At 34.2% G+C, this 16652-nt stretch overlaps 1 protein-coding gene across 2 annotated transcripts in view; it reads left to right on the forward strand.

Annotated features, from left to right (window-relative positions):
* PHF14 (PHD finger protein 14) overlaps positions 1–16652 on the forward strand; it is a 199347-nt gene that overhangs the window by 77693 nt on the left and 105002 nt on the right. Inside the window, exons 15-16 of one of the 2 annotated variants that reach the window (XM_082662390.1) lie at positions 10035–10085; positions 10207–10328. In XM_082662390.1, coding sequence (XP_082518516.1) covers positions 10035–10085; positions 10207–10328 — 173 coding nt within the window. The remainder of the gene's footprint in view (positions 1–10034; positions 10086–10206; positions 10329–16652) is intronic. The other variant, XM_082662391.1, reaches the window with a different exon arrangement.

Here is a 16652-nt window from a genome sequence, read left to right on the forward strand (position 1 = left end):
TATAATCATTGTCTTCTGAAAAAATCGTGTGAATGATTACAACAAACATTTGTGATCAAGTGGGCCACCAGATGTATATACTGCAGGGTGATTTATTTTCAAGATTTTATTTTTTTGAAATTTTCCTTTTGCTTCATTTACTAGTGACATTTGATTGGCTTAGCCCATTTTCTTCATGATAGAAACTTCCCAAAGAAAAAATATTGTTTAAGAATAATAGAGTCATGCTCTCTGAACACTTTATGAACTTTTAAACAATAGCACACTTTTTACCCTATTACTGGTCTAAGGCTGGGTAGGCAGGAGTGAGGCGGATTCTGAAGGAAGGAATACAGTCAGACTGTCTCACTAATTAAGTTTTGAGGATCCTCATTCATTCAGTTTATTTTTAAAGAAAGGAATGAATAGTTTTAAAAATAAACCATTTGCCCTTCATTGTATTTTCAATTTGTTTAGTTTCTTTGAATCTAAGACTGAGTCTTCTCATAGCCTTCAACTACCTTGTAAAATATCTCTGATAGACAGTTTTCCATATGGTCAGCCATGTCAGATAATTTCTTAGATATTTTCTCTGAGCCCTCTCTGCTCCAGCTCTAATGTGAATTGGTTTTTTTATGTTATCCTTGAACTTTACTTCATCATCATCCTGGTAATTCCTTTTAACCTTTGGTGGGTGGAATTTTCTGTTGCTTGCATTTCAGTTTCTTTTTTCATTTAGTCCCTGATCTTGACGGGGCAATGCTTTCAATGACTTATTGAGTAAAGATTAATGAGAGGTAAATTTTTTGAGATGTTACATGTCTAAAAATTTTTTAATTTCTTATACTTTATTAGTTATTTGGCTGTGTATAAAATACTGCATATTTTTTAAAGCATCACTCTACTGACTCCTGGCTTCCAGTATTGCTTTCTGCATTTCTAACTTTTTTTTCCCCTTCTCTTGAAACTCTTAGGATTTTCTCTTTCTGAGTTAGGATGAGTATGTACGTTCTCTGTTTCTTTTAATAGTAGATGTTCTTATTTCATAATTGCAAAGACTTCTTTTATATCTTTATGAATATTAATTATATTTTCAAAATTTTTTTCTGTATCGTGCATTGTCTGTGTTTCCTGTGGTTTCATTATTTCTATTCATGGTCATCTCTTTCATGTTGATGCTTTCAGGTGCCTAAGGATCTTTGGATGTCCACTCCTATTTTGTTCTAAAAAAGGTAATTAAGTTTGTATAGGGCTGATAAACCCATTGTTTTCCCTGTAGTGTGATTTTATGATCAGGGGGCTTTTTCTTTGGGAACCTTCTTAATGTCAGTATCTGTAGGTTTTTTTCTACAATAATTCAGTAGAAGTATTCTCTCATCTCCTAACTGATAGGTATAATTTTGACTGTCAGACTCCTGGACAGGTGAGGAGAAAGGGGCTAAAGGTCTCATGGTTTAGAAAGCAGAATTGCATTTAAGCTTCCTGGTTTCTGTTTGCTACCTCATTGCTCCCTTCTCTGTGCCTGATAAACCCTTGTACAGAGTCTGTCTGGTTCTTTTTCTCCAGAGGATATGCCTACTGTGTCCTATGGGAGAAGGGTAATCTCTTGACTGCATAGAGAGGGAGTGAAATCCTTATACTTTTATGTTATTGAAGTTTAACCCAAAGTAGCATTTTGTTTCTTACCTATGCACGTTTGTGTGATTGTAATATACTTAGGGATTTTTGTTTTTCAAGTGTTACTACTGTTAAATGCCCCATTTCCATCTATAGGATGGTAGTTTTAATAAATTAATTTAGTGTATAAATTTGATTTCCACAGTGTTGAGTATTGTAGGCAGAATAATACCCCCCCACAAAGATATCTGTGTCCTAATCCCCAGAACCTGTTTATGTGTTACCTTACATGGCAAAAGGGGCTTTGCAGGTATGATTAAAGTTATGGACGTTGAGATGGGAAGATTAAGCAGTATTATGTGGGCTCAAACTAATTACATGTGGACCTAAAAGGCGAGGACCTTCCCTGACTGTAAGTAAGAGGGAGATGTGACTACAGACAATGGGTCTGAGATATACAGCATCCCTGCCTTTAAAGATGGAAGAAGGGGGTCTTGGACCAAGGAATGTTGGCAATCTCTAGGAGATGGAATAACCAAGCAAACTGATTCTCTTCCTAGAGCCTCCAGAAAGGAATGCAGCCTGCCAACACCTTGATTTTAGCCCAGCAACACTTGTGTTGTATCGCTGTGTTTTTTGTTTGTTTGTTTTTTGTTTTTGCGGTACGCGGGCCTCTCACTGTTGTGGCCTCTCCCATTGCGGAGCACGGGCTCCGGACGTGCAGGCTCAGCGGCCATGGCTCACGGGCCCAGCCGCTCCGCGGCATGTGGGATCTTCGCGGACTGGGGCACGAACCCGTGTCCCCTGCATCGGCAGGCGGACTCTCAACCACTGAGCCACCAGGGAAACCCTCACTGTGTTTTGTTTTGTTTTGTTTTGTTTTGTTTTGCGGTATGCGGGCCTCTCAGTGTTGTGGCCTCTCCCGTTGCGGAGCACAGGCTCCGGATGCGCAGGCTCAGTGGCAATGGCTCATGGGCCCAGCCGCTCCGCAGCATGTGGGATCTTCCCGGACTGGGGCACGAACCCGTGTCCCCTGCATCGGCAGGCGGACTCTCAACCACTGCGCCACCAGGGAAGCCCCTCACTGTGGTTTTGATATGCATTTCTTTGTTGGCTAATGGTACTGTTGATATTGTAAAAGAAAAAAAAAATGGTGCAGGCCCTTTTCCCTTTCTGCTATCTATGCTATGTTACATAGTGCAAAAATGATATTCTAATTGGACTCTTTAACAAATGAAAAATGACAGAGATTGTAGATCTGTTGTAAAGTGTTAATTAATCCTCTGTCATTATTGCCATCATCCCTCAATTTTAGCTTATATGAACTAAGAAAGCAAAACCTAATGTGATACTATGATGAAGTTCTAGAAAAGCACTCTGAGGAGTAATTAATTGAAACATTGTACACATAACACTATTTTATTTTGCTGCCCTTGTCACAAGTGTAATTACGTTTTTTTGGTATGTTTATTAGTTTAATAAATGAATAAACAGACTCTTTACATAATAAAGACCTGGTCATTTATCTTTAAATATTTAAACTTCTGTTACATGAATTCTAGGATAAGTTCAGATAGTAAAACTGGGACCAACAATTAGAACTGTGTCATATGGAACATGCTTCCTTGTTATCCAGAATAATTGAGGCTATATGACTATCAGGGATATTTTTGGAAGAGTTTTCTGCATTGGGTAGAGAGTATTATATGAAATAATATTTGATTTTAATTTTAAGATGCTTGTGAAATAATCATGATTAAATTCATTTGACCTCAGTATGTTGCGGGTTTCTTCTTTACGTTTCTAGTCCAATAGCCATCTTTATTCTCACAGTTACTCAGCAGCCTGGTTATCTAGGTACCTCATGCCTTCACTTAGAGTTCCAGTATCTTTTCTCGATCCTGTGTTCAGTTATTTTAGTAATGCTTTTGCTGCTGTCCTTGATTCTTTTATCCTCTTGCCAATCTGAACTCTTTCTTTTTCCATTCCTGCCTGAGGGTTGCCAGAGTCACACATAAGTGTGTTCCTTTGAGAATTTTTTTTTCCAATTTGTTAGGCATTTTCTCCATATGCATCTTTAAGGTGAATGTAGTTTTATATCATTATTAAGGGTATTAAAATTATGTTTGATTCTTAAATTTAAGAACAGTTTTGATTATAGTGAGATTTTGAAAGATCTGAGCAGTATGTGACTGTTTTTATCCTTCACTTTAGTTGCACTTACCGTATTTATAAATCATTATCCATTTAATTATTTGTTTGGTATCTGTAGACTCATGGACCTGAACCCAGGTGGACAGGAGCTGTCCTGTTCACCACTATATGTTCATTACCTACCACAGAAGGTACTTAGTTTGTATTTCACAAATGAGTTCTTTTCTCTTCCACTGTGGCTATGCATCTGAAGACAGTGTACTTTGAAAGAGTCTTTTTTTCTGGCCCTTTATAGTTAGGAAGGGAATTAGTCCCTTTCTCCTTGTATATTAATCATATTTCATTGGTGAAACTGTAGAATTACTCTAAAGGTAGCCTGGGATACTTCTTTTTAAGTACCTTGTTAGACATTTTCTCTGCATTTTTTTTTTTTTTTTAATGTGGAAACTTTTCACTTGCTTTTAGAGAAGGAAATTACTTTTTTTTTTGTTTTGCGGTACGTGGGCCTCTCACTGCTGTGGCCTCTCCTGTTGCAGAGCACAGGCTCCGGACGCGCAGGCTCAGCGGCCATGGCTCACGGGCCCAGCCGCTCCGCGGCACGTGGGATCCTCCCAGACCGGGGCACAAACCTGTGTCCCCTGCATCGGCAGGCAGACTCTCAACCACTGCGCCATCAGGGAAGCCCAGGAAATTACTTTTGAAGAAAATATAAATTAGCTTAATGTTCCCTTTGAAGTTACTTTAAAATTGACCTTTGTACTTTTTGGCATATTTTCTAATAACTTTAATGTAACTTGAAAGCTTTCAGATTTTCTTTTCGTTTTCTTTTCACTCTATGTCATCTAGTGACTTTTCATCTTTTATACAAGTGCCAAAGGGACTTGTTGAGACTATCTTTCCATAGTCTTTTACACAGTGTATCATCTTCTACTCTCTTTGAAGTTGTCAGATCTTTCTTACTGTCTCATACATTTTTATATTGTTTTGTATCTCTCCTTTTTTGGGAAGATAAATGCAGTAAAAAGTCAAAGTACTTTTTAGCAGCTTTGACTGAAACCATATTGTTTTTCAGGATGCACCTTTTCTTATAGATCATTTTTTTTGGAAATAAACTTAAACACATCGTTAATCTGTTTTCCATTTTATTTAACAGTATAAATCAATAGCCTGTTAAAAGTGCAGTCTTCATTTGAGAGATAATCAAATATCCTAGAGTCTGCTTTCGTTATGTTTGTTTTTAAAATATGTTTTAGATGCTAGTTCAGTAGAAATATAGAAACGTTTAGATTCAGCCCTATTGAAATGACTAAAGTGTACTAGGCATTCATGATGCCCATGTCTTAATTTACTTGTTATCTTTATACTAATTGTTTTGGTTAAATTAATGCAGTTCTGGAAAGAAAGGGTTATACATGGGGGCTTTAGATATCAAGAGTTATTATTGAGTTTATTATCAGACCCAAGGTGACCTCTGAAGTACTAAACAGATTATATAACCTGTGTCTGTCACAGAACCTTAGAAGAAACCCTAGCAAAAATTTTTGTGGTGAACTAAACCATACTTAAGTCACTTTGGCTCACTTGGAAGAGATCTACTGTGGGTGTCCTTAGGGCAAGTAATCGTATTCAGAACCCAAAGGCTCCTGCTATGCTTTTTGCCTCCTGGAAATTCATCATTTTTATTTATTTCCAGGAGCATGGAATAAAGGAGACAGGGACGAGGCAGAGCTTCAGGATTTTACTTATTTTGAATATACCGTTATCTGTGAGAAGAGTTTTATAGAAACATTTATTATGTAGGATGTATCTTTTATATTTTTAGGCTTGTGGTTATTTTAATTAATAGTGTTAAGCCAATTAGATCATGATGTTCTTTTTATTTTCCACCTATTTTCCTAACCCTGTTAATATAAATTAGGTTAGATAAAAAGAAACTCTACAGCCAACTGACAAGAAGGGAAAACACTCATTTTGGGGGATCACCATTCCATCTGTTGTATGCCGATAGCCCAACGGAAACTGGTGGTGCTTTTGTTCACACTTTGTTTATATATGTAACATTTTTCTTTTGAATATTTTATTAGCTTTAATATATGATTGTTTTCAATATATTGTTTTATAATTGGAAAACAAATACTTACTTTTTAAGGAAATACATATACTGTATGTATTTCATTGAAGCATTTTGAACAGCTGCCAGACAGCCCCAACATTTATTCCTCAGCATAAATCTGAAGATATTTTAGCTTGATAGGTTTTCAAGGTTTGGCTGTTGTCCTAATTAACATTGAATTTGGAATTTTCTCATAAATAAGCATGTTCTCTTTTTATATATAAATTACGTAGGAGGGTATCTTTTTGTTTCATCTAACCATGTATGGCTTATTTATTGTCATTTGTATAAATATTGATTTGTCGTCAAAAAAATAAGTGTTGAATTTAGAGAAATCAGTGTACAAATGAATATGTGAAATCCATCTTAGTGATCTCAAAGATGCTGAGACACTGTCTTTTAGTTTTAAATTTAGTTCATTTGTGAAATGAATCATTCTAACCTTGGAAAAATCATCATGCATCTGACTTAATTATAAATTAAAACAACCCAGCTCTAAACAATTAATTAAAATTTGTTGCATGTTTTCTAGTCCAAATGAGTGAAGTTATTGAAACATTTAATTATTTGTTTTAGGTGAATAAACTATTAAAATGATGCCTATAGTTAAAAATGTTTTATTCTCTCCTAACTTAGATACATTGTCTCTAATATCATGCCACTCTTTGTGGATGATTTTATCACATCCTGTTTTCAAGTAAGTGTACCAAAGACAGATAAAGAGCCAGATGATCTAAGCAGCTCAGATTGTCAGTGTTCCCTAAGAAAATAAAGTTCTTAAAAACTAACAAGAAAAAAATAGGAATGTGTCAAGATTTGGAATGATTTTCAAACTTTCTTTTACTTTTAACAGTTTAATAATTGCAAAAGGAAGCACAATTTGGAAATATACCGTCAATCATTTGGAATGTCTAGATAATTTATCTGTGTTAAGTTCTAAAGCACATACTTGTTAAATAATGTTTTTCCTTCTTCCACACCCTGTGTTCTCCCTTCTGCTTTATTTATCTTGTTTCTAAAATAGTGTCAGCCTCAATGTATACCATGAAATGACAACCTGGTTACAAATACTTCTGTACATCTAAGATGGGGCAAGCTCTTTGATTATTGAAATTATTATTTGATTATTGAAATTTGTTGGATGAGCCAAGCATGGTTTTTTTCTTTTTTCCATCGTTTCTCTCTCTTTTTAACTCCCCTTATATTTTCTGATTCATTCAGGGATACCATGTTTAAGATATCTTATCTGTTATGATCGTAGGCAGGTATGAGTTATAACAGTTACAGTTGCTGCTACTTCATTAAAACTAGAAAAAAACCCCACAACTCTCAGCATTTTCTTGGTTGGGGAACTTAATATTGTGAAACATTGTGTTTGGATTAAATCCTCTTATTTTCAATTTTTGGAAATACTAGTTGTGTGATAAATGCTAAGGCTTGCTGCAAGTTATTTCGGTAATGGATCATGTTAGTCATTGTATGTGTAAGGTACCAAATTGGATAGAATATAATGTCAGTTTGAAGTATTCAGGTCTCCTCTCCATTGGGTAAATTGTCCCATTTACTTGTTTCAAAATATAAAAACTCTTCATTTATGCGTCACGGTATTACAGTTTATTTACATATTCAAGTGAGAATAAGAGATCTGCTTTCTTATGATAATTTGCTCATCTCTATTTGGGATTAAATTATTAATCTTGGATTTGTCATGCAAGAAAAATCACTGAATTGAGAGTTGAGAGACCTGGGTTGAAGTTTACCTCTGTCAGTTTTCAGCTGTCTGATCATCAAGTCATTTCCCTGGCCTGCTATCTCAGAGCTCTAAGATGCTGTAATTTCGTATGGCTTGTAACAACTCTGGTTTTCTGGCTAGAATTTGTTTATGTTGCTTATGTTTAGTTATTTAAAATTACTGCAGGAGTACATCAGTGATTACCTTTTTGTAATATTGATACATGCATTTAAAATGACTGTTTTAGATAATTATATTTTTATTCATTTAAAAATATTTAATAAAATATAATAAAAAGGAATTTATAAATGCAGAGGTATGTAACTATGTCATTGTGTGATAGGATCATTCTGTGGCATTATGCTTTTTGATGCTAACTGCAGTATGGGTTTGAAGAACTTCCAATTGACGGAATCAAACCAGATGTTCAAAGATTTAAAGTATTAATCAGAAATGGTAAATAATTATATATCTTCAAAAGAATTGAAAACATGAACTTGGAGCATTCACACATATACTTCAAAAATTAATTCAGTGATTAGATGATTCAAAAACTAGATGACTCAACAAAAGATGGGTTGAATGAAGAGAAATATGGAAATGTGTGAAGGCCTTTTGAGCATTCTTTAGATGTTTATAGAATTAAGATAAGTAATTTGAATATTTTCCCTTTGATATTGGTTATTAATTTTGATCACCTTTTTGAAATGGATGGCTATATGCATAAATTATGCAAATTGAAAATAGATTACCAGAGAAGGGAACAATAATTTACCCTTTTTGTCAGTTGTTTTATCATTTGTATTATCTAGTGTGTTCATCTGTGAGTTTCAATCAAAACACTTATTATTTATTTTATTAAAACAAACTTATTGAACTTTTATGTAATATGTATTGTATTAAATTTAAGTCTAGAAAGATGACTATGACATGGTCCTTACCAGTTTTGGGATAAATTGCATTGGGGGACAGAAATTGAAGCATGAGGAAAGGAGTGTCACAGAAGGGAAAGATGACTATACAAAGGGCTAGCCATAAGGTTTTAATTCGGACTTGGAGAAGTGTTGTCAATATTAAGGGCTGTTTTCAAACTTTAACGTGTGTATGACTTACTTGGGGATCTTTTTAAATGGCAGGTTCTAATTCAGTATGTTGTTCCGGGCATGAGATTCTTCATTTCTAACTAACTCCCTGGGGATGCCAGTGCTTATGAACCATGATTGATATTTTGAGGAGCAAGGCTTAGTACTAATTCTTTGGAAGTAAGAACAGATGTAGGGCCTGCATTTAAAACTTTTTCCTAGGTATAGTCTTACTTTTTCTTCCTTATTTCTTCCATAATGTAATTAAAACATACTGATTGGCAATATAAATGTAAATGAATATGTAGTCTATAAATTTACTTATTTTGAACGGCTAATTTAGTCAACTCTTGGTTATCTAGGGGCAGATTAAACAGAGTGCAGTTAGCCTGGGTACTGAATAACAAGTGACTCGGTATTGTAGAGAATTGAAACGACAGTAATTTAGAAAAACATTAATGTTTTTTATATTGGACAGCAATTCTCTTTAGAATTATTTGGTACCTACTCTAACGTGGGAATGATCTTTGGTCTCAACAGTCAGGTAAAGTAATTTTGGGGAGTGGTGCCTCCTTTTTCTTCCAGTCTCTCTAAAGAGCAGTGATCTTCACATGGGGATTATAAACCTCCAGAGGCTGTGCTACATGGGTGGAGATTTTTAACATATTGGCTGCAAATCCTATTGTACTTACATTACTTTCAAACATATGGATGGCATCTTTCAAATGGGAAATGTGTTCCAAAATACAGGATATAAATTTTAAGGAAATAAGCTTGAGTCACTTATACCATGTTTTTTTTAGTTTGTTGTATTTTAACTAGGATTGGGAGACATCTGAGACCTTTGCCTCCCACTTGTTTACAGCTGTTAAAGATTGTTTCTTTATGTTATTCAAACATGTTTGTGCACGCACGCACACACACACAGAGGCATACAATAGATGTGAGTCCAGGTTTAGCATTTTAGCTCTAGAAGTCGTGTAAGTTATGAAAATTTAAATGTTCTGCATAAATCATCATTGTGTGATATGTATGAGGTGTTCAGAAATATTCAAGCTAATTTTGTAGAACTTATTTATTTTTCTTATCAGATACCTGTGTTATTTAACAGTAAAACACTGTCACTGTTGAGTGTATTTAATTTGTCTTGTGTTTATTTCCTCTGGCATAAATTGTAATAAAGTGCAATAGAGCAGTACAGCATTAATTAGAAATGCTAATTTTCCAAGTGCTTAACCGAAGCAGTAACATTTAACAGAGAAAATTTATTTTTATTATTAATTAAACATTAGATATTTTTGTGGATTTTTCTCTTTTTTTTCTTTCTTTTTTTTTTTTTTTCTTTCTTTTTTTTTAGAGAACCAGAGGACGAAAACGAAGCTTCATTCCTGAGGAAGAAAAACATGAGGTTGGAATAAGTTAAGCATATTTTACACAATCTAAATTTGAGAAACTTTCTTGCTTAAAATTATTTCTGTTTTCCTCATATCCTGATTTTATGTTTTGTTTCATCCTCCCTTGTATGGCAGGAGAGAGTTCCTAGAGAGAGGAGACAAAGGCAGTCTGTGTTACAAAAGAAGCCCAAGGCTGAGGATTTACGAACTGAATGTGCAACTTGCAAGGGAACTGGAGACAATGAAAACCTTGTCAGGTAAGCTGGATGCTGAGACCTTGGCTTTGGGGGATTAAGGCTCCATCTTCATCATTTTCTCATCACAGATATAATGGGGAAAACAAATCACAGCATAGGACCTTTCTTAAAGTCTTATTTAGTGGAAACAGTACTTCAGAAACAGATTTCATCCACTTAGTAACCTGCCACACATGGTTATTCTCTGGATTTAGATGTAATTAAGAGTGATTATCTGGATTTTGAACGAAAGAGAATTAATTTCCCATTGACAAGAGGAGTTGACCGTGCTCTGCATATAGAGGCCACAAAAATATATAATTTGATCCAAACCCTTTGTGCTAAGATTATTATGTTTTATCTCATAAAACAATACAATTACTAAGTTCTGTTAGCATGTTATAAAAGTTGAAGTTTATTAGAGATAATGATGACGGATACTTTTTCTTGACAAAAACTTCGTTAGCACTTCCTTATCATTTTTCAAAACAATGTGTTAAATGCTTCTCTCTTATGAAATAAAGAAAGGTGAAAAGATGGCCTAGATAGACATTTTTTGTTTTTTGTTTGGTTTTCTTCTTTGCTTCTTTGTTTTGTTCTGTTACTTTTTTTTTTTTTTTAAATCAGACATAATTCTAATCAGGAATCTCAGCTGATACGGCACAGTGGCTATTCCTGAGGGTCCAGAGACTGCTAATTTTAGCCATTTGCCTCTCTTGCTGAGATGAAGAAATTGCTCAAAGCCCTGGGTGAGATGAAGGAGTGGGGGGGGTGATCAAAAGGAGACCTCATCTAAATAAAAGAGGTATCCTCTTTTCAAAGGACAGTGACACAAAGAATCTTTTAGTATGTTACAGGAACGTTTTCTGATTTCCTTCAAAAATTGTCTTTTGATAAAGCCCTATTGAACTAACTCATGGCACAGAAATTAAATGTTTCAAAAAGAGTAAGTTGATAAAATGCATATTAGTACTGTTACAGGATTTTAAATATTTGCTTCCAAAATGATGTCATTAAAAGTATAATTTGTTTGTTTTAATTCCTCAAGTAAAGGCACCTGGTTTTAAATTTCATGAGGTTTTTATAATGTCGCTGAGGAAGGTAATGAGAAAGTAAAAATTCCAGTAAAGAAATACAAAGTGCTTCAACAAAGTTGAGAAAGTCTATCATATTAGGCCACTGTTTTTTGAAGTAGTTTATGTAGAATATCATGAGAGCTCTCCTGGAGGTTAAACTCATTTAAGTTTAAGGTAAATTAGTTCTAATGTCAGAAGATACACATGAATAATTCTGACTGCAACATAATTTTCTGATTTGTGTAAAAAAAAGAAAGCATAAGCATAACAGTGGAGTACATAAAACAACAAAAATAAACAGAAGAAAAAATTATAAAAACAGTCTTACGTAATGAAGAAAAATTCAGTCTAGAAGAAAATTCCCATGGGGGTTGAGGGTGGCATTATAGGGCATGATCATTTTGAAACACTAGTTAAAAACTTAAGAGACCTGGTTATACTCTTTAATTACTTAAACCTATGTAAATATCTACCTCTAATTTTTTTTTTTTAAGATAGTAGCTTGATTCAGGCCTTGTTGCTATAGGCCCTATATGTTTTTGCCAGGTTTTTATTTTATTTTTTTGGTCATGTATTTGAAAGAAAGAACCTAGGAAATAAGTACAATTTTATTTTAAAAGCCACTTAATACAAGAGCATCTCCAAGACATTGTATTATATAGTTGTTTTAAAAAAAATAGGTATTGGGCTTCCCTGGTGGTGCAGTGGTTGAGAGTCCGCCTGCCGATGCAGGGGAAATGGGTTCGTGCCCCGGTCCGGGAAGATCCCACATGCCGCGGAGTGGCTAGGCCCGTGAGCCATGGCCGCTGAGCCTGCATGTCCGGAGCCTGTGCTGTACAACGGGAGAGGCCACAACAGTGAGAGGCCCGCGTACCGCAAAAAAAAAAAAAAAAAAGTATCATCTTTCTTTGATTCTTGATAAGATTTTTAATTAATATTAGCCTTTCCTCTCATTTAATTAGTTCCTGTTATAAAATTTTCATCCTTAATTACATTATTATAACATTCCAGTGTCTGGGGTTTTTGTGAAAGTCTCGTGAAAGGTAAAGATATTTTTGTTACTCTAGAAATGATGGATATACAAAGTGTTTTTCCTTGGTTTTGCCTTGTTAAGAAGATAACATCACAGATTTTATGCAAAGATTTTAAAAAGGTTGTGAAGAGGGAATTAAATGTTTTATAAATATTATATATTGATAATGTTTCTGAGGATAAAACAAGCTGGATATAAACCAGTGCCATCAAGTGTTTTATGGTTATAATATGATTGTTCTTTAAATATGTACACACACACACACACACACACACACACACACACACACATTCAGTTTAAGAACTTTGCTCTTGGGATAAAGAAGAATTTTATGTAGAATTTCATGTGTTTAAAAAGGTACTCATAAGCTAATATCTGCCATTTCCCTTAACATCTCTTTTATTTAGTAATTGGCACCATCATTTTTGCAAATCTGCCCCAAAAGCGCACACTTTTATGATTAAGTTGCATCTTAAATATTATGTATACACGCTATTTTTAACTTTATTTTAAGACATTTTAAATTACACTTTATTTTCCCTAAAGATATATTTCAGTGCTTGATCATTATACTTACTATGTATGTCTATTAAGTTCTCTTATAAAATTAAACTTCTTGGATCATAATTTAATTAATTTACTTAATTTTTTATTGAATTTACTGTATTTTCTCAAGTTCCTCTGAACTAATATACATGACTCTTTAGAATCAACAGTTTAGCAGTTTTGATTTTGAAACCACACTTCTCTATGTAATTCAGGCTGTATAAAAAATTTCTTATTTTTTTTCCTTTCTATTTCAGTTATTTGTATATATGTATACATTAATTTACATGTATAATTTTTAATATCACTAGGAAATTGCATTCAATTTATCAGTTAACTGTAATAATAGGTTCCAAATGTTATTTTCTGTTTTGTCTTTAAGTTTTTCTCAGGCCTTTGGCAAGTAATTTAGTATTTCTGGGTCTTAGTTTTTCCATCTGTTGTACATGATAAGAATTGTACTATGTTCCATTACAAGGTTTGTGAGTAATTCTGTATGAAATAGTAGGGCAGTGGTATTACTTAGTAATTTAAAGAATACAGGGCTTCCCTGGTGGCGCAGTGGCTGAGAGTCCACCTGCCGATGCAGGGGACATGGGTTCGTCCCCCAGTTCAGGAAGATACCACATGCCGCAGAGCGGCTGGGCCCGTGAGCCATGGCCGCTGAGCCTGCGCATCCGGAGCCTGTGCTCCGCAACTGGAGAGGCCACAACAGTGAGAGGCCTGCGTACCGCCAAAAAAAAAAAAAAAGAAAAAGAAAAAGAATACATATATGTGGGCTCTGAAATAAGGGTTCCTGTTGGTAAATATGATACAGTAATAATATAAATGCATATTTTTTACTTTTCAGAGAATGTGCATGTTTTTTAATTTAATTATTCCTGCAATATGGAGGACAAAAAATTTGAATTTGTTGAAACACGTTCCCTAAAACGATTAGACTAATAAACTATTTCCGCTAAACATGGGAAATATGAAAATTACCACAAGGTGTTAAAGACAAAGATGGTTTACAGTATCATATGGATTTTTTTTTAAAAAATAGTGCTTCCTATTTTTGCCATCTGCTTTTTAAACTTAATTAAAATTTGTCTGCAAAGTTTACAGTCGAAAATATATTCCTTTATGTTATTTAGTGCAATTAAATGCTGAAGGCCAAATTGAAACTGTCTTGGAATTGTGAGGTCTTTTGGGATATTTATCTCCTTGCTGTGGATATTCATTGTTGGAGGTAGTTTTGAGCCTTTAGTGATATCTTACTTGGTTTTGCTTCCACAGTTCCTGGGACATTTAATGCTCAGTAAATGCTTGGTAAATGAATGACTGTGCCACATAAGTAGTGACTGATTATTCTTTGCTGAATTAATTAAAAAAAAAACCTTTTACTATTATAATTTATTCCTAGAACAAATTGGTCACTCAGTGTAAGTATTTGATGAAGACGTTTAAAAGGCTTAATAAAGGAGGATTACTTTCCTGTCACTAAAGAATAGTGGATGAGTTTTTTCTGTGTCTTAGGTAAAGAACTAGGAATCACAGAGTTGAGATTAGTTGATACACTCATGTGACAGTAGAAATGATTCTTCTTTTTGAACATATTTAATTTTCAAAGGATAGATTTTAGAGGTAGATAGGCTTTTCTTCTCTATAATTCTTCATTAAACTATCAAATTAGGAATAAGACCAAACTTGTAGGCCTCAAATTTTATCTTAACTGTGTAAACTCATTGTGACACATTTTATTACTTAATGGGAGATAGGAAGGAGCAAAAAGATCTCCTAAAACTAAGAACCTTAAAATCCATTGGTCCTCTTAAATAGCATCTTTAATTTTTATCTTGTATTGTGGCCATTACTTAGAAGCAGTGAAGGTAGGAAATGATCTATGAAGCTATTTTACTTTTATAGCTAAGTTTACACCATTAAATGTTTGCTGTATTCTCTGCCTTATTTGAAGATATGGCAAGTTATATAGATATTGAACCATTTTGGTTACAAGGTTAGGATGTTTGTTTGGTCTGTTAACAATGTTGTTAGCACTTTTATTTATTTCACAATTTAAACATATAGCTTCTGAGTGCCTTCCCCAAAACCAAATTTGATGGTATCATAAGTTATTAGGAGCACCAGCACAAATTCATATTTATCAGATTTTTATTTCAAATATTAGTCTCTTTGATAAATCAGATTTTTAAATTTTTAATTACGTGTCCTGTTCTCACTGGTATGGAGGCTTATAGACTGCCTGGGTCATAGTAAGGGGTGTTTTCCCCCAGAGATTTGATTAGACCAACAGAGCAAGGTTTAGTTGTAACTTTAGTTACTGTGTTCACAGAATATAAGGTCACTTTAAATAGATTGTTTTAGTGAATGAAATGAAACCTAGTTTCATTTCTTTTAAGAACACTTAAGATTGCATTTGATAGGTTGCTTAAAACAAATACAATGAATTATTTTATTTTGATTATAGACTTACCAGTTTACTGTTTTTTATGCAGTTTATCACATAATAATCACTCTAAATGGTAAAATTTGCTTATTCATTTAGGAATATCAAATGATTGTAAAGTGATGGTGCAAATGTATATTATTTGGATACTTATAAATTAGAACTTAGAAACAAATAGAAATTTTAAAATTATTTGTCATCTAATAAATTTCAAATTATTAAAAACATTTCCTGCACAAAGACATTTCTGGCTAATCTTCTGTTTCTTTTCCTTACTTCTACCAACAATTTCAGGGATAGGTTTTAGGTTTTTGTTTTGTTTTGTCTTGTAACCCTGAGTCAGCGATTGGTATAGTACAAATTACTGTATTCTAAAGGATTGTTTCCAAAGTTTAGATTTCTAATATTTCTTTCAATTGTGTGTGGTAAAATATATCCCCTCTTGTCACCCTGATGTCCTGTGTGATATGCCTCTTTCTTCAAGTTTCACTGCTGTTAGCTCTGGAATATGTTTCACTTGAAAGTATGACCATCTTAAAGGCAAGATCTCTGTTTTACTTATCTTTACAGCTCCCATGTTCTTACTCCAAGTCACTGAGCAAGGGGTGCCTCCCCATGGTGGTTAGTGACTTACACACTTCATAGGAGGTTGCGTTAAGGAATCATTGGCCAGATATTAAATCTTCCTAATTTTTATTTTTAATATAAAATAGATTTAAAATAAAAATCTGATCTAAAAATAGATTTAATATACAAGGCAAAGATAAAGTAGCATATCAAGATGTCTCAGAAAGCATATAGACTTATTGTAACCCATAGCCTGTGGAAATATGCTGCCTAATTCTTTTAACAGGGAAGATAGGGCTTCCCCGGTGGCGCAGTGGTTGAGAGTCCGCCTGCCGATGCAGGGGACACGGGTTCGTGCCCAGGTCCGGGAAGATCCCACATGCCGCGGAGCGGCTGGGCCCGTGAGCCATGGCCTCTGAGCCTGTGCGTCCAGAGCCTGTGCTCCGCAACGGGAGAGGCCACAACAGTGAGAGGCCCATGTACCGCTAAAAAAAAAAAAAGGGAAGATAAGTGTAGCATTCTAAATACAAGCTGATGAAGCATTAGGAATTATTTGAAAATTTAAACAAAGGAATATAATTATGACCTGAAACTTTGTTTTCTTAGATTTTTAACTGTTTAAAAAACTTTTACATTTACGTTATTTTTTAAAAAAGCATTATAAGAAATAGTTT

This window comes from Grampus griseus (assembly GCF_964374135.1).
Source record: "Grampus griseus genome assembly, chromosome: 9".
Taxonomy (NCBI): Eukaryota; Metazoa; Chordata; class Mammalia; order Artiodactyla; family Delphinidae; genus Grampus; species Grampus griseus.